General features: G+C 38.0%; 1 protein-coding gene across 3 annotated transcripts in view; it reads right to left on the reverse strand.

Moving 5' to 3' along the window:
* Nucleotides 1-20200, reverse strand: part of NBEA (neurobeachin) — a 663869-nt gene that overhangs the window by 345703 nt on the left and 297966 nt on the right. For all 3 annotated transcript variants that reach the window (XM_056109123.1, XM_056109115.1, XM_056109106.1), the window contains one exon: nt 547-611. In XM_056109123.1, coding sequence (XP_055965098.1) covers nt 547-611 — 65 coding nt within the window. The remainder of the gene's footprint in view (nt 1-546; nt 612-20200) is intronic.

Below are 20200 nucleotides of genomic sequence, written 5' to 3' on the forward strand. Positions count from 1 at the left end.
ACAACTGTCAGAGAGTGATAAATACAACAGCGTGCTCTCACATAATTCTACTTACAGCATCATTTTAACAATGATACATGCAATTTCCTTACCAGACGCTAGTTTCCTATATTTAACATCCTTGACATTTTCAGCTGGATACCAGATAGCATGACACTGTCAGATCAAACTCTTTCGCATGATCTGATATGTGCTGAGGAAGTAAACACTGAGCCTGGCTCTGCAGACAGATGGAGCGGCAGATGGGGCTGCGGATTGGGTTCATTTGATCTGTATAAAACAACTTTCCTACTCTGTAAGATGAGGCTCCAATCTCAAAAAAAAAAAAAAAAACTTAAGAAGTTTAGACTTGTATTTCATGTTGTTTTCTATACCCCCCAAAATATTTAACACGTCTAACTTAGTTTTCCTTTAAAATTTCACTACTTATGTGGACATTATTTAACTATATTTTCAGACACATCTTTGGAACAGATGGCAAGAAAAAGCAGTCGGTCACCCAAAGGAATAAAATGTACACTGATTAAAAATCGTAAAATTAATTACCTTCCTTCATTGATGAGTTCAATAAATGCAAGTCCTGCATTTTTCTGAATAGAATTCTGCCATTCCTAAAAAGAAAAAGCAAACCAAGTGTAAGAAAAATGAGCATGTACATGGAAGTAGCATCTGGTTTAAAGAACACACTGACAATTCTAGTGACTGCTACTTATTATTCCTATATATTTCCTCAATATTTTAAACAAATGTTACTTTATAAGAAACAAAGCACCGAAAGAAACCCAATATTTACTTATTTTTAACAATGCTTTTGAATTTCCTGTAACTTGACAACTTGATGCAAAGTGAGATCACACCTACCAGTTTCCTTCCAAAAGATAACAAATGATTGGCAATGTAACTCTGCAACTTACAGATCTACCTGGAATAGAATTTAGTTCCTAATACAGATGTTTTTAAATAGTGAAATGAACAGCTGAAACAAAAATAAGCTCATTTATATTAATTTGTGACTCAAATTACTTTATATGAGCAATTCAAATGAATGAAAACTACTAAGGAAAAGGTTATTAAAAAACTTTTAAAATGTGTAAGAAAAAAAGTAACATTAAAAGAATATCACAGGGGCTGGAACGATAGCACAGCAGGCAAGACATTTGCCTTGCACGCGGCCGACCCGGGTTTGATACCCAGCATCCCATATGGTCCCCTGAGCACCGCCAGGAGTAATTCCTGAGCACATGAGCTAAAAGTAACCCCTGTGCAACAACGCCGGGTGTGACCCAAAAAGAAAAAAAAGGTACATCACAAGGCCAGAGGAACAGAACAGAGGGTAAGCCACTTGCATTCCATGCAGCCTCTATGGTCATAGCCCGCTCAACACCACTAGCAGTGGTCCCTGAGCAGAGGGAGTCAGGAGTAAGTCCTGAGCACTGTTGGGTGCAGCCCAACCCCACCTCCAAAAAATGTATAGATACATAAAATCTCTCTTTTCTGAATTATATTCCAATTTTATTTTCCAAATTAAGTTAACACTGCTTTTTAAATTTTTTTTGGGGGGGTCATGTATTGGGCGATATCTGGTGGTATTCAGGGTTTACTTCTAGCTTTGTGCTCATGGATCATGCCTAGCAGGGCTGTCTGCACCATATGAAGTGTCAAGGATCAAACGTGGGTTGTCTGCATGCAAGTCAGGTGCCATCCACAACCACTATCCTATCTCATCTGCCCCAAGACTGCTTTACAAGAGTAAATATTTATGTTTCAGGTTGCTGCACCACACCCATATATTTGAGAATCTGTCAGTTCCATTATTTTGTTATTGCAAGTGACTGCTATACAGTGTTGTGTTAGGCAAGGATATCGTTTGTTCTGCACTATTTCTATGGCTCAGTTATACACTATTTGGGGGGAGGGATGAACGGCTCATTTTCAAAATCTTTTCATAGCTGGTAAATTAAAAAGTTAAACTGAAAATCATTTCATTGACTTCCCAAATATGTTCTCTGTGAAAACTGTATTGATCGCCCATGCCACACTTGAAGATATGCATTTGTACATATTTTTAACCAGCTAAAGTGCTGGCTACAGAAAGATGATAAGCTGTCTACACACAATTCAGCTTTAGAGGAAAGTTTCCAGGTCAATAAGTCACTCTACTACTGTTCACCTTCCCATTTAGTTTTTGAACACAAAATAAGAATAAATGCAGTACCCAAAGCAGCTACTTTCTATGTAAATAGCTTCTGCTCTAAGAAAAAGTGTGAAGAATTATAGGAGGATTATGGAATCATAAATCTGTATTTCCTAAGGAGAACAAAGAATTTAAGAAAAGAGATGTATAGCAGCCTGGGGACAGTAAAGATTCCATAAGAGATAAAATGACATTTTCAGCAAAGTCACTGCTTTCTAGGTGTTGTAATATGCAACTAAAATTCATCAGAAGACAAGACTGTTACTGTACTTTACAAAGCTCTTTTAAGCTTTCCATCATTTAAAAATCAATTCTAGAGAACCTTCTGGCATTTTTAAAAAATGACTTAATATCTTTAGATAGATACAAGTTTATTACATATTGGTCATTTATAATAATTTACAATCTCACAATAAGCACATCAAATGTAAAAAATTCTCAGGAATACTACTGTGATGCTAGATTTAAAAAAATTTTCTTACCTAACAATACCAACGCCTGTTAAGACCTTCCTGAGTATGATTCACTATATTACTTAGCTTGTTTTGTGTTTGTTTGTTTTTTATTGAACTGCTGTGAGATCGTTAGAAAGTTGTTCATGATTCAGTGTCAAAGAATATTCCAATACTGATCCCTTCATCAGAGTACATTTCCCACCATCAATGTCTCTAGCTTCTTCCTGGCACCCTCCCTATCTGACCCCTGACCCCCACTCCAGCCTGCCTCTATGGCAGGCACTTTAGTTTTATTTCTCTCTCTCATACACACACTCTTTGTCTCTTTCCTTATGGGCGTTACGGTTTGCAATGTAGGTACTGAGAAGCTATTAAAGATATCCCTTTATCTACTTTCACTCAGTTCTTGTCCAGAGTAATCATTTCCAATATCCTAATCCCCCCCCCCCATTGACATTACTGTTTCTCAAAGCTCTTTTTTTATCAATATAAATATGAACGGACTTCAAAAAATACAGATTAAACCTTATATATTAATTAAAACGTATCAATATAACCACACCAGCATGCAATCATAAAATTTTATAATACCAGGGTTCAGGATAAAGCTAACAAGAAAAAATATTTATATATACAGCGAAACATGAACCACAATGACACTAGACTTCTGAATAGTAAAGCTGGATGTTAGAAGAAAGAGAATACTATGGAAATTATGAAGCATCACTTCTGAACACATAATCTGGTCAAACTATAAAATAAGATGGGAAGAAGAGTTACATCTTTGGACATGCATAAACATTTTTTCTCCATCCATTTCTTCAAGAAACTTCTCACAGTGTGCTTCCTCAAAATGTGAAAATACAAGTCACAAGAAAGATGGGATAAAACTATGACATAGTTCCCCCAATATCAAGGACTTAAAAACAAAACTACACTACAGCCCAGGTTCCATCCATGACCTCTGGCTATGCGTCTTCATCCCCTCCTACTCAGGAAGCCAGAAGATAATCACTTAATCACTTAACTTCCCGTTAGTCATCGATTTGCTCGAGCAGGCGCCAGTAACGTCTCCATTTGTCCCTGTTGCGTGCTAGTGTAGCCCAATGTTATCTGTTCGCTCCAGGAACATGAAGGGCCTCAAACGATCGTTCATGATCTTGACGAAGAAGTCTGACCATCTGGTAGGTGGGCGGCCACGCAGTCTTTTGACATCCCATGGAATCCAGTCGGTAACAGCTCTAGTCCAGCGGTCGTCTTGGTCGTCTTTAAATCTCATTACGTGACCAGCTCATCTGATGTTCGACACCTTGGCAAATGAGACAGCGTCCCTGATTCTTGATCGTCAACGGATGTCAGAACTCCGGATTCTTTCTCTCATTTGAGTGAAACGTGATATTCCAAGCATAGCTCTTTCTATTCTTCTTTGGGAGACCTGAATGGCGTTCTCATCTTGTTTGCGTAGGGCCCAGGTCTCTGAGGCTTATGTTAATGCAGGAAGAACAGTGGAATCAAAGAGATGTGCCCAGAGCCGGAGGTTCTTCGTCCTCTTAGCTATTTCTTCGACGTTCTTGAAGGTTCCAAGCCGCTCTCTTCCTCCTGCGCAGCTCGGGTGCCAGGTCATTTGTCATGTTGACCTCTCGACCTAGGTACACATAGCTGTTGCATTCGGAGAGGGTCATTCCATTGAGAGCGAATGGGGCGTCAGGAACAAGGCTGTTTCTCATAAACATTGTCTTCGTAAGATTCAGCTGTAGTCCTACCTTTCCACACTCACGGTCAAAGTTGGCCAGCATTTGTGCCGCTTGGCTGATGTTTGGTGTTATTAAAACAATGTCATCAGCAAAGCGGAGGTGGTGTAGTTGCCGACCATCTATCTTCACTCCTATTCCTTCCCATTCCAGTCGTCACATGATGTTCTCGAGGGTGGCACTGAAGAGTTTCGGTGAAATGGTATCACCCTGCCGCACCCCTCTCTTGACATCAACGATCACTTCTTTGTAGAATGGTGAGATCCTGGTAGTGAATCCGCAATACAGCTCACGGAGGATCCTGATGTAGTGGGCTTGAATGCCCTGATTGGCTAGGGCTTCAATGACCGCTTCCGTCTCAACAGAATCAAAGGCCTTCTTTAAATCAATGAACGTTAAACAGAGCGGCATCTTGAACTCCCGAGAAAACTCAATGAGCTTGGTTATTGCGTGGATATGGTCGATGGTGCTGAATCCTTTGCGGAACCCGGCTTGCTTGCATGGTTGTCCTTCATCTAGTGTTCTGCCAATCCTATTTAAGATGACTCGAGTGAACAACTTGTAGATGACAGACAATAGGCAGATCGGGCGATAGTTGCCAATGTCATGGATGTCTCCCTTCTTGAACAGTAGTACGGTCCTGCTGGTTTTCCATTGGGACGGAACCTTGCATTCAGACAGGTAGCGAGTGAAGAGCCGAGCCAGTGTATTGATGAGTACTGACGGCAGGTTCTTCAGGTGTTCAGGTCTGACCTTGTCTGGGCTGGGTGCTGTTTGTTTCTTTACCGACGAAATGGCGTGTCGGATTTCGGAAGGGAGAACATTGGGAACGACATATCCATCCTGTGGAATTTGGTATGTCGGCAAGTGGACATGGCTATCGAAGAGATTTGAGTAGAAGTCATGGATAATCTTCTCCATTGCCATTCTGGAGGATGTGATGGATCCATCAGGACGTCGGAGGGCAGTCATCTTGGTCTTATAGTTGGCGAAGGACAGGCAGGCGTTACGAATACTTTTCCCGGCTTCTGCCGCATCTACCAGTACTTCTGCTCTTCTCTCTTTGAGGTCTTCCTTGATCGCATCTCTGCACTGCTTTGCGAGCTCGGACGTTAGCTTGCGGTTGCCTGAGGCATGCGCCAAACCACGCTGGCGAATTAGCTCAAGAGTTTTCAAAGATAGGCGATTTTTTGTGGCTATCTCTCTCTTGGCGCTCCTCGCACATTCATGGAGGTGCTGAACCAGTCGATCGTATTCCTCGTCAATGTTGTCAACAATGGCATCTTCCCATGTTGCCGCAATAGTACCAAAGAGTTCCCAGTTGGTGTTCATTCTGGGAGTTCTCTTTTTGAACTTTGCAGCCCTTTCTCCCTGCTCTGTGAAGTAGAATTTTGCATGAAGGAGACGGTGGTCCGATCCCTTTCGAAATTTTGGGACAACAGCGACATCAGTCAGGCAAAACCGTCAATTGAATATGATGTGGTCTATTTCATGTGGAATCGTCCACCGGGAGACTCCCATGTCCATCATTTAGATTCTGCCTCCTGGAACTGTGAGTTACCATGAATGGTCTTGGTCGACATGATGAACTCAGACAGTCTCTCACCCTGTTCATTCCATTCTAGGCCATGGGTCCCGATGTGAAGTTCTTCAGCTGATCTTCTCGGTCCTATCTTGGCATTAAAATCACCCACAATGATCTTGTAGAAGGTGTGGTCTTCTTTATAGAACTTCTCCAGCTCCATGTAGAACTTCTCGATTTCTCTTTCATCATAATGAGATGTTGGTTTGTAGACAACGAAGATAGAAACTGCAGGCAGTGAGTCACAGTGGACACTACTTCCACTACCCAGCCATTGCCACACTCCAGGACGCTTTCTGGATCCGCGCGGCCGCTTACACATCATAAGCACTAAATACCTGTCTTCCGGAATTGTTGTACCATATTTGATAGGGTTCAAATATGGTAACACCTACAAGGGTGATTAGAGGTCGCCCCAAAAGCCTCTATCCCTCTCGGAAAGACTGGCAAGCTACCGAGAGTATTCCGCCCGCACGGAAGAGCCTGGCAAGCTATCCGCTGTGTATTCGATATGCCAAAACCAGTAACTACAACTGGTCTCATTCACCTGACTCTGAAGGCTTCACCGACATGGCAGCACTGAGAAGGATGAGAAAGGAGAGGCCGACAAAATCTCAAGGCCGACGTAGGTTGCCTCAACGAAGGAAGACAAAAATGATCGTCTGTACTTCAAATGCACGTACGCTAGCATCAGATGCATCCATTGAGGACCTGATGGTACAAGCGCGAATGATCAAGTACGACATCATTGGTCTGACCCAGACAAGAAGGCATGAATCTCACCATGCCGTTTTCGACACTGGAGAAGAATTGTTCCTCGGAACATGCGATAAAAGAGGTGTTGGAGGCGTCGGTGTCCTTGTCAACACAAACTTGGCCATGAGCATTGATTCATTCGAATGCCTAACAACCCGAATTGGACGTTTACATCTGAATAGATGTGACTCACTGCCCAGAAGATAAATATACAGATAATGATTTAGATGAAGGGAGAACAAGATGGGTTTAAGCTTCACTGTGGTCTTCTGACTTAGATATCCTGAATTACATAGTAATGCCATTTAAAATCCTAAAATCATTTTAGCATTGGTTTTTTGCAGAAAGGTAAATAATATAAGGTAATATTCATTAGTGAAAACAGTATTAGCGATTTTGTGGGTAAGCTGTAATTCACCTCTCATTAGACAAGAGGTGATCTAATAGAGACTCAGTATATCACGGATATCACGGTCCTCCCGTTGTTCATCGATTTGCTTGAGCGGGCCCAGTAACGTCTCCGTCATGAGACTTTGGCATATCAAATACGTCACAGGGAGCTTTCCAGGTTCTGTGGTGCAGGCTCGATACTCTCGGTAGCTTGCCGGGCTCTCCGAGAGGGGCGGAGGAATCGAACTCGGCTCGGCCATGTTGGCTGCGTGCAAGGCAAACGCCCTACGGCTGTGCTATCACTCCAGCCCAATAGAGACTAAAGTTTCTTAAAATGTTTCCACGGTGTACCTTAGTTTCTTTAACCAGTTGTCTGTTCTCCAGCGCTTGGGTTGTTTCCAGATTCTGGCTATTGTGAACAGTGCTGCAATGAACATACAAGTGCAGATGTCTTTTCTGCTGTGTATTTTTGCACCCCTGGGGTACATTCCATGAAGTGGTATTGCTGTGCCATATGTAAGCTCAATTCCTAGTTTTTTGAGGAATGCCCATATTGTTTTCCAAAAAAGGCTGGACCAGTCAACACTTCCACCAACAATGAATGAGAATTGCATTCTCCCCGCATAATTCTATAACTTAGGAAAAAAGAAGTCATGAAATTAATTTATAAATGAATAGACATGGAGAGTATCATGCTGAGTGAAATGAGTTAGAAGGAGATCGACAGGCATAGAACGACTGCACTCATTTGTGGGATATAAAAAACACAATAGTATGAGACTAACACCCAAGGACAATAGAAACAAGGGCCAGGAGGATTGGTCCAGTGTTGGAAGCCTGCCTCACGTTCTGGGGAAGAAGGCAGTGGGATAGAGAAGAGACCACTATGACACTGATGGTTGGATGGGATCTCTCTGCGGATGGGAGATGTATGCTGAAAGTGGGTAAAGGACCAAACGTGATGGCCTCTCATTATCTGTATTGCAAACCATAATGTCTGAAAGTAGAGAGAGGGAGAAAGAGAGACAGAGAGAGAGAGAAAGAAGAAGTGTTTGGCATAGAGGCAGGCTAGGAGAGGAAGGGTGCTGGGAGAGAAACTGAGGGTGGTGGGAAATTTACACTACTGAACTGATGGTGTTGAAACATTGTGTGACTGAAACTAAATCAAAACAGCTTTGTAACTGTGTATCTCACAGTGATTCAATTAAAAAAAAAAGTTTCCATGGTGGGGAGTAGGGGTGTCTGCAGAGAACACCCAGCAGAAGCTGTGGTGTTCCAATGTTGATTGCATGAAATCCATCATGAACAGGATTGCAATTCACAGTACCTCAAATAAAATAAGTAAAAAAGAATGTTTCTACTAGGGATGCTTATCACTGGTTTTACATCAGCTGATTTTTCAAATATAAGAATCTGACATTAGCTAAGTATTTCCCATAGGTCGCTAAAACCTGCTTACTTTTTATTTTATTGTGCACATTGCATGATAAAATTTTAAGTACCATATGGTTAAGGAAGAGCCATTTTATATTCACCCAAGGTAACTGTAGGGCCAGAAGAAATAGCTGACATGATTTCACAGAAAATAAATCGCAGCATTAAGGCAACACAAATTTAATCCTATAAGTTTGCTAATTTGAAATAGAAAAGTTCCTCATGATGAAAGTTTCTTATTTAGTAACACAAATATATCTCATCTAGTATTAGGTTCTATTCATTATTTGTCAAACAATAGTATTTTCCTACTGTGAAAGTTTACAGTTTAATGCAGTAATGTGAATGGCTGGGCATACCAGAGCAGTTTTATACACCATTATATAAATAAGGGCCTACATTGATATCACCTAACAGTAACAGAGTGTAAGTTAGTTTTGGAATGTTTTCAAAATTACTGCTCAAATAGCCAATCTGCATAATTTCAACTTAAATCAATTTTGTTTAAATCATTAACAACTTTCACGTTTTAAAATTGTTGACAATTGTTCTTTTAAGAAAGAAGGTTAGCATTTTTATTTTAAAAACTGGGTATAAGATATAAAAGTCCATGGAGAAGATGTGGGAAGGAAGACTCTCATCTATACGTGCCTGCTTCCCTCCTTCCTTTGTTCTTGTATGTACAGATGGACACATTGTCCTGGTATCAGAAAGGGGAAAACATTTAGCGATGTTGTTCACACCAATTAGCAAAGGTGTAATAACAAAGTGTAGATCTTAAAGCATGAGGACCCTCCTTCGGTAGAAGAGATACCATAATTCAGATGAGTGTTATCAAACCTAGACATTCAAACAATTCCCATTAGCTATTTTCCGGGATTTCACTAGAAGGCTCTCATTGTGTACGTGAATTTTAAATAAATGGATCTTGAAAGGCAAATAAGAAAACACAAGATTACTTAACTATAAAAAATTAAAATGGAATAAAAAAGGAAAACAAGGCATTCCAAAAAAAGGTATACATTCATTTCTAGATCTAATATGGCCTATAAAGCTTGTTCAGTAACTGCTGAGTGATGGTAAGTGATTAGTTGAAATGACCTATTTCTTTGCAGTCGTTGGAATGTAAAGCACAGTGAACAGCAAAGAGTAGGAAATAAAAATTTGCAAGCACAAAGGAAAACTTGGATGCGAAAGAAAAAGCAATCTAGAGAAAAGAACATTAAAACTTTTTGATAGAAATGTGTCCCCTTCTTATCCCAAGGAACGGATTTTTTTTTTCATTACTCTTGTGGAAAGGGCAATACCATAACAATTTATTTTTAGCATTTTAGTTATTCTAATAGATACTAGAGCATGTAATACAAGTCTAATACTTTGGAAATGGGATCTAATCTAGTTATTTTTCTGAGTATGTAGCATTAGCTTTAGTATCCACAGAAAGTTACCTCCAAAATAACGTTTTTCATTTGTAGAGATCTCTGTTTGTATCTGTCTCCCACTATGTCATAAGTTCCTTAATGAAGGGAAGGCTCTTCCATACTCAATGAGGTAAAATAATTTCACATGGACAGTATATGGCTCTCAATTCAGGCTGAATGAGAGTCAAAGGAAGAATTTTTGAAAAATGAAATTTTATCATAACAATCTCTAAGTACAGTGCCCTGGCATTGGAATTAGCATTTTCCAAATGATTTTGATGTGAAGTTGGTATTGAGAACTATAGAGATAAGTCATTTCTCTCTCCCAGTTGGACTGTATGTATGTAAAACTCAACAGTTGCTAACAAGAATAGGGTAATATCATTGTTACAAAATGATGTGTAGTTTCCTTCGAGCTATTTGGTTATTTTAACTTTCTTCTATTCATTTGTAAAATAGTATGCTACCATATATAATTACACTGCTAGAATAAGGTCATTCTTAAGATCTTGGCAATTGCCTTGCATTCTCTTGAGTGTAATTTCAGTAGCACTATAGTACTGTCTTCCTGCTGTTCATCAATTTGCTCGCGCAGGTACCAGCAATGTCTCCATTGTGAGACTTGTTGTTACTGGTTTTGGCATATCGAATACACCACGGGGAGTTTGCCAGGCTCTGCCTTGTAGGTGGGATACTCTCGGTAGCTTGCCAGGCTCTCCGAGAGGGATAGAGGTATCGAACCCGGGTTGGCTGTGTGCAAGGCAAATGCCGTACCCGCTGTGCTATAAATGATAAAATTGTAATGAATGTATAAATGTGAAAAGATGAATTAAGTTAGGTACCTAATACCTTATTTATACATTTATACTGACAAACGTTTGTCTTTGTAATCTGAAAATTTTTTCTTAAACGCTTGTCACTATGCAGCTGATTTCAGGAATTTGATCTTTGGGTCATTTGTCTTTGGGAAGGCCACACCCAGCTGTGCTTAAGGCTTACTTCCAGCTGTGTACTCAGGGATCACAACTGGTGGGGACTGGGAGGGGGGGGCATATGAGGTGCCAAGGACAGAACCCAAGTCGGCCACGTGCAAGGCAAACACTTTAATATGGTTCCTGGCCCATGCTTCTAAGAATCTGAAAGGAATAATTAGGTAAAATATTTAAAAGGGAGATATGCAAAATTTCACAATATGAAAAGCATTGTGTATGGTGGATGGGGAATTAACAATTTGTCTTCTCTGTAACTGCTGAGATATAAACTACAGTGAAAGCTCCTAAACACACAGGAATGGAATACTCCTAGAAATCACAGTTCTCCTTTAGGTCTGAGTGTAGCCTGAGAGAAATGACTTAAAGCAAGGGAAACGAATATAAAAGAATGGACACAGAGTCAATCAAAATTACTGTCATATAGACAAAGAAAACATCTTTGTAAAGACAGAAAAAAGAACCATTCAGAAACCTGATGTGCAAATCATTTCAGAAAGGTTTTGCCACTTGAGAAAACAGTCACAGACATACTCAGTCCACTACAAAAGAAAACGTAAAGTCACAAGAAAAGCGTAAATTAAACATGAGCATCACAGCTTTATTTTCATGAGGAAACATAGTAAACTGTGTTTGAGTGCTTATAGAGAGCAGTCAAGTTTTTAGACAATTGAGTCACAATTTTTTCAAGTTTCCTACATGGCTGCATGAAAATTTCCTCAAGATGAAGGACTTTTTCAAAGAATTGGGTATCAAGTTAAAGATCCTTTGAAATTAAATACTTTGAAGAGAAATAGGTTCCAGAAGGATGACAATGAACTCCCTATGTTTTCTTCACAATCACTTTATGGTAGTTAGATTACCTAGCAAAAATCTCAGATCCAGGACATTTTTCCCCACTACTTGTTCTTCCTATATGTCAACTCAATGCACATTTTTAATTCCATTTGCTGTGCTTACAATTAAGTAAGCCAATTTGGTGTATCTTTAGAAATTCAATCCATGTAAAATTTTGTGAAAATACAGAAAATATCTGAAGGTAAAAGTTAGAGGTTAATTCAAGATTTTAATTCTTCTTGAACACCAGTTGACATTGTACTTCCTATTTTCTTAATGACTAATTATCATAAACTGCCACTAAAAGAAGTTTGATCATCAAATGTCTTCATTTTGAGAGTTAGTAACTCACATACTAAAAATTCTGTGCAGTAATTTAGAGAAGTTAATAAAAATTGAGGAAAATAACATTCTATATAGCCTAGGTATCATTAAAAATTTGACAGCCTATTTTATGAGTTGTAAAAAGGTATGAAAATTAATGCTAAACACTAATAAAACAGTATTTTTTTACATGAAGGTCAACCATAAAATAACATTAGATAACAAGGAAAGTCAGTTGGTCACTGACTGAACATTATATCAAGAAAGAATAAACCTAAGGAAGTTTCACAAGTTATTAATATATTGTTAAATTATGTCAGAATACTTAGCACTTTAAAAAAGAGAATGTTCCTCTCTTTGAAAATCATGCTACAGATCCACAATATTTAATAATGAAATTGAATCCTTATCTCACACCATATGAAACTTCAACTGAAAATGGACCAAAATCCAAATTTAAAACCAAAAATCTATGCAGGAACTGGAGATAAATATCCATGAGTCAGTATTTAGTCATGAGTTCACAGATGTGCTATAAACACACACGCAACATCAGCAACAACAAAAGAGATAAACTGAATGCTGTCAAAATTTAAAACGTTAGGGGCTGGAGAGACAGCACAGCGATTAAGGCATTTGCCTTGCACGCGGCCAACCCGGGTTCGATTCCCAGCATCACATATGGTCCCCTGAGCACCACAAGGAATAACTCCTGAGTGCAGTGCCAGGAGTAACCCTTGTGCATCACTGGGTGTGACCCAAAAAGCAAAAAAAAAAAAATTAAAACATTAATGAATCAATGGATTCTGTCAAGAGAATTAAAAATGACTCTCAGAATAGGTGAAAATCTTTGCAACTAATATGGATCAAATAAGGGTTAATAGAGGATCAACATCACTGAACATTAAGGAAATACAACTTATACTAAAACCATAATATGATATACACTTAGTGCACTTGGAAACTATTCCGTCTCTCCAGAATGGTGACAGTTAAAACAATAACAATTAGGTTTTGAAAGCATAATAGGAAACTACAAGTATCAGAGAAAGTGTGAATAAACTGGAGAACTTGCTCATTCTTAACAAAATTTTAAATCTGTGCAGATACTTAAGGTTAGAAAAACAGCACAGCAGGCAGGGCACTCGCCTGGCACATGGCTGACCCAGAATCGATCCCTTGCATTTCATATGGTCCCCAAGCCAACTGGAGTTACCTCTGAACACAGGGTCAGGAATAAACCCAGAGCACTGATGTATGTGTCCCCAAACCAAACCCAACAAATTAAACAAAATAGAGCTGCTGCTGTAGAAAGATAAAAAAAAAATATCACACATCAGGAACTGTACTCCCAGATATATGTCAAAAATAATTGAAAACGGAATCTCAAATATTCACAGGGTGTTAACAGAATTATCGACAGTAGCCAGAAAGACAAAACAACTTGAATTCATAAAAAAGTAAGTGGATAAACAAAATGCAGTATTACATATAGAGTGCAATATCACTCTACCATGAAAAAAGCATAAAGTCTTCTTTATCACAAGCAGCAATAACTCAAGTTTTGGACAGGGTATGAGAAAAAAGATTCTAATTTGCTTTTCGGAATGTAAACTTCTGCAATTATTCTGGAAAACATTATAAAGCATCCTGTTGTAACAAAAAATAGAATTATCACCTGATCCAGAAAACCCACTTTTGGGTATAAAACTGAATGTTAGAAAATATGAATACAAATAACCATACAAATCCATGTTTACATTATATACAACATTATAGAAAAGAACAAAATATGGAAGCAATTGATAGACGGCTAAATGGAGATTTATACGATGGTATACTTTTGCTATAAAAAAGATGAAATTTTATTATTTGCAACAAAACGGAAGAGGCTTATGAGAATTATGTAAAGCAAAACAAGGAAGCGAATTCTTGGATGATTTTTACCAATGTATGCAATATAAGACTATAAAACTGATGAACAGGCAAAATAAAAATATATCCCAGTGAACAGAAGTAACAGAAGTAGCAGAAGGAAGAGCTACTGAGAAGGAGGCGGGGGTAAGAAAGGTGAAGATGCAAAAATAATTCTGGAAAACAGTAATAAAATTTGCGTACATGTTACACTGGATGAATCCAAAAATATAAAGTGAAATAAACGACATAACAGCACTTAATGTAAGATTATACATGAAATACTGAGAAGAGGAAAATCACAAAGACTAACCCAAAATGCATTAGCAACAGCAGGAAAGCTTAGGGACTTAGTCCTGAGTGATAAGGAAGCTTTGAATAAGGAAGATACAATGCTTTGGGAATAAAAATGGAAAAGGTTATACAATACTAACAATATATGAAACCTCCTAAATGTATTTTAAGAATATACATATAAAATAGTTGAAAGGCACAATTCATATTATAGATGTTTTATGACAAAATATATCTATGTATAAAAACTGTTCGGTCAGGGGTTAGAGACTTGGCTCCGTGGGTTGAGTCACTTCAAAGCAGTTTCACATGCTGGAGGACCCAGGTAGGAATCCCAGTCATCAAAGGTCCTCTGAGCACAGCAGGGTGCGAACCCCAGCAGAGGCCAGAGTGGCACCCAAGCATAGTAGGTGGCCCCAAAGCAACAGAACAATCTATTGAATCATTTTAAGGACTGTATTTTCCTTTGATTCAGAGAGTCATTTAGAATGAATAAATACCTGTGCAATATATGTGCTAGCAGAAGATGCCAGGGGCAACAGGTCTTGAACACAAATCACGATCACGAATCATGACCATCCTGTTATTCATCGATTGCCTCGAGCAGGCCCCAGTAACGTCTCCTTCATCCTAGCCCTGAGATTTTTAAGAAAGTGCTATATTCAAGGCTCTTTAGGAGAATGAGACCCATCATTGTTATTGGTATTTGGCATATTGGGTACGCCACGGGGAGTTTGCCAGACTCTGCCGTGTGGGCAGGTTACATTCGGAAGCCTGCCAGTTTGTCCAAAGTAGGAATGAGATAATAAGATGTCATAATAAGATGTCTGGTTCCGGGAGCTGGTTTTTATAGTCTCTGAGGAACAGAAGCAAGCGGGTCCCAGGGCCGAGATCTCCAAGTCTACTCAGATCGGGGCTGAGCATCCTCCACCCAGATCCTCCAAATTCCAGTAGGCGGGGGTCACACCCACCAACTGGCCCCCTGGCGCCGTGAACATCAATTTTGCTCTGGTATAAATGTGTAACTGAAGTGAACAGCATCCACAAAATGACCTTGGGCAACTATAAAGCTCTACGGCATCCTTAAGTTGCTTCCTTTTTGAATTGTTCTAAATAAATATTCTATGATTTAAAATACTCTCAAGAAACACCAAGTAAGTATACTAATGAGACAAAATAAGAAAATTAAGCCTTCTCTCCTATATATAAGCAGGTATCTATATTTTCTATCTAGACTTATGCCTTTTAAATATTAAGGGGATGGATGGAATAACACAAATAACAATAATCCAAAAAATAATATAGTCAAGGCTTCATGAAACAAAGCGTTTGGAATAATTGGGGGGAAAATCACAGCAGTAATTTTGTATTTTTACAACAGTGGTTGGTTACATCAATGCAAGCCACTCAGAACTGTGCAAATAGATCAAAGCATGTTAACAGTATTGAAAAATGAGAAACATTTGCAGTCTTTTGTTTGTTTTAGCTCCTGGGATCATATGGAATGCCGGGAGAAGAAGCTGGGCCCATTGCATGCAAGGCAAGCACCCTATTCACTGTACTAACACTCCAGGCACTGCAACCTTTTTAACAATAATGTCTCAACATTAATTTCCTGGTTTTCACACTATATTTCATTCACATATGACAGTCCACTGAAGGAACCTAGGCAAAGGTAATGGGACTTCCTATACAAACGGGCAGCTTTTAGTGACCCTGTGATTATTTAAACTACAAAACCACAGGAAACCATCCTCAGGGTGGAAAGTGCAGCGGAAGAATAAAAAGTCACCTGAGCATTACGTCAATGAACATAAGCACACTGACATATACATTCGAAAGGGAAAACAAATCTACCAAAAGCAAGAGAATGCAGAACAGTATTACTGAGAAATAAAAACACAATCATTTTACTATGATTCCAAAGCTGTTATAATGTGCCTAAAAGAATGTATGTGAACAGAAAATTACAAGCAAGTAGAAACAAGCAAAAATAACAGGAAAGAAAGCAAAAACAGTGGAAATAACCAAAGACACGAAATGGGCATTTGAGGTCAGGGTGATGGTCTGTCAGAGGTCTAGAAAATTTGTTTACGTTAGAATCGACTTCATTTCCTCTTCTCTCCAAAAGAAATGGCACCGTAAGGATTATCCTACAAGTGGACAAGACTCACTGAAATTTTGGGGTGTGTGAATCCCATCTTTCATAGAAATAAGGGAATTCACATATAAAGGCCTCTTGTCATTCTTTTATAATTTTCACATTTTTAAATTGAATTTTAAATTTTTTAAATTTTTGATTCATCTACCTTTGTCTGTTTATAATTTGGATTGATATAAATGTGAATGAGTACAAATAAGAACAAATATGTAAAGACTGAAATTTTTTAACATAGCTGGAGCAATAGCACAGCGGTAGGGCGTTTGCCTTGCATGCAGCCAACATGGCCGACCCGAGTTCGATTCCTCCGCCCCTCTCGGAGAGCCCGGCAAGCTACCGAGAGTATCTCGCCCGCACGGCAGAGCCTGGCAAGCTCCCGTGATGTATTCGATATGCCAAACACAGTAACAACAAAGTCTCCAATGGAGACGTTACTGGGCCCGCTCGAGCAAATCGATGATCAACGGGAGGGCCTTTACTTTACTTTTTACTTTATCTGGGAAACAAACATATTACAGGTAGTTTAAAAACGTAAAAGTGGGGCTGGAGCAATAGTACAGTGGGTAATGCACTTGTCTAGCTGGCGGCCCACCTGGGTTTCATCCCCAGCATGTCCTATTGTCCCCTGAGCACCACCAGGAGTGATCCCTGAGCACAGAGCTAAGAATAATGGGCACAGTCAGGTATGGCCCCCAAACTGAAACAAAGCAAAACAAAACATAATAATCAAAAGTGCCCTGAATTAAATGCTCTTTAAATAATGATTAAAATTTCTGAGTGAGATGCTACGAGATAACTGTGTAAGTAAGAGAATTGAGTCTGTCCTCCTCTCCTGCTACCATTCTTCAGCAGGCATTCTCTCTAAACACATAAAAGAGAAATCTTCTGTTTCTTTCACATTTATGTTCTTCAGTCTTTCAAAATATCTACAATTAATCATCTCTATATTTTATAAGAATTTTGTGAAATACAATAAAACAGTATGATCCATACTGACAATTTTTATGTGCCATCGCACTTTCAATCTCCTGCTTAATGTTTGCTTATGCTCAGGAGCTATTATAGACTTTATAGTTTGCAGTACAGTAGAATCATAATAACTTCAAAAAGCTTTAATGAAAAACAACCAATTTGCTCTTTTAACTTTGAGATGATATTATGCCGCAGAAAGGAATTGGACTGTTTCAAATTCATGCCTAATCCCCTACCCCCGAACCCCCATGCCCAAAACAGTCTTCATTCCTTCTAAACAGGCAGAGCAACAGTAAAAGAAACACTATGAATACAAGTTACAAATTTCTCATCACTCTTAGTTCAATCCTACTAACACACTATATTAAAATACTGTTCCACGTATTCTAGGAAGTGGGCAGTTCTCAGCAAACAGAAATTCAGATAAATGTATTATCTGGATCCTGAACTGCTGATGTGCTCCAAAGGAAGCTGGTTACTGTGTTATACATGGGGAACAGGTTCATTTTCTTGATCTTTGCTCATACTGGTTCTTTAGTCTGACATTTATCCTGTTTATTCTGTGTAGGAACACTTATTAGCATTAAGGGTGTACTTCAATAAAGCCTTCTAGGAAAATCTCATTGCTGGTTCATAGGATCGATTTTATAAACAATCTATAAAATCGTCTTTAATGTAAAAATATTATATCACAAGGCCGAAAACATAGTACAGCACTCAGGGTGCTTGGCTTGTATGTACCAGATTGGGTTCAATCCCTTGCATCACATATGGTCCCCCAAGAACTGGCAGGTATACTCCTAAGCACAGAGCCAGGAGTGAGCCCTGAGCGCTCATGGCGTGGCCCTCTCCACAAAATATAGCCAAACAAACCAAAAAACCTAAAACATTACATCACAACTTTTAAATTCTTTAATTATTTCAAATTCATGGGTATGTTTTTATAGACCTTTAAAAATATAAGAATAAAATAAAAATATAAGAACGTAGAGACATCACAAATATAAGCAAAAAATCACTAGGTTATTAAAAATTAAAGATGATGTAATTTCACATAATTTAGGATTTCATGTTTACAAAAATGTTTGGGAAAAATCTAGTCTGCCCCTAATTTATTTAAATGTTTGATTCCTAAATACATGATTAAACACAGCAAAAATCTTTTCAATTCATGGGTTTTAACTTACAAATTAAAAAAGGTTAGAAGGCCTGAAAATTCATCTCTTCTATGTTTTTGTATCTCAACTCTCAGTTTGTCACAGGGAAAAAGTATGTCTTTTTTCTTTTGTGCTGTACAAGTAAACTGTATCAAATGGGAGAAAAATGAAAAAAATATAAATGTTCAAAGACCAAATCATCTGAAAGGAAGACTACTCTTCAGTTGTGGTTCTTTTTTTAAGTGCTGTGTTCAGAAGTCCTGGTCTTGATCACATCAGTGAAATCACCAAAATCTCTTTTATTTAAGTCTACTAAATACTTAAAAAAGAATAAAGTCAAACAAAGCCACAAAATAATTTATGTAAGTAACTTCATACACAGATCCCAAGGAGACTTCAAGGCTGACTTTTATTTTATGTTACTTATATATTTGGATTTTTTCTATATGAATAAAAATGATTTATTAAGCATACATTTGCTTAATCAATGCTTTAAGTCAGAAAGTACTTAAGTACTGAGACATTAATTTTTACATAGAAGTTTCCCAATTTATAAAAAGTTTTCTATTGACAGATAAGGCGTAGAAAAATGCAAGTGACATCTGCTAAGCTTTACTTATAAAAACTTAAAGAAATCCTATGGGATAACATCACTCAATTTTTCCTGGAGAACCTCTGAAGGAGACTTCCTAAAAAATCTGGAAATAATTACAAACTATTATAGTACCTACAAAAGTTTGCTTGAAAACTAAATCTGCTATTCATCAAAGAACACAATACAGTCATAATAATGTAATGGAAAAATAAGATAAACATATAGAATCATGTAAAATATCTCAAGCACATCTGATTGTAAACAGTTTAAAAGTCAGAAGGCAGTAACAGAATTGTGAAGAATCCAGTAAGTAACTTTGTGCCTATATTTAAAAAAATATATATATATATAAAATTTTGCTTCAGTTCATTTTAATTCCAAATAAAGGGAAATGTTTCATATATATGTATATATACATACATGTATGTATATGTATGTGTATATATATTTTATCTGTGCTGTGTGCAACTTAAACACAGAGAGAAGGACAGTAAATCTTTGTGTCATAAGATCTACATGTAAAAGAAGATGATACAAAATAGCAAATAAAGTAAAAGAAATTAAATTGTTATTAAATATTATCAGCTTCTTAAAATTAATTTTTGTTTTTAGAGAGACCTAAAATTCCACTAGGGAGCAGACTGGATAGCATGTCCCCCGGAGTGTAAAAGGCTGCCCATATGAACTGCATTATCCTTGACAACTACCTTCAGACACTTGTAAGATGATCTCATGTAAATTTAGACCATATTTTGCACACAAACTTTCACCAACAGTAAGTTTATCGAGAAGCTCAGATAAGATGAAAATGTGATACCCTTGGCAATATGCACTATTATCAATATAAAATTTTGAAATGGAAAACATAAACTAGAAAATCATCTAATTTGTTGTAGCAAATAAAAGAAAAAATTCAAGAGTTGCTCCATTTTTCTTTTCCATTTTGATTTTTAGCTGCCCAACCCTTTCCAAAC

This window comes from Sorex fumeus, unplaced genomic scaffold (genome assembly GCF_029834395.1).
Source record: "Sorex fumeus unplaced genomic scaffold, SorFum_2.1 ptg000008l, whole genome shotgun sequence".
NCBI classification, from domain to species: Eukaryota; Metazoa; Chordata; class Mammalia; order Eulipotyphla; family Soricidae; genus Sorex; species Sorex fumeus.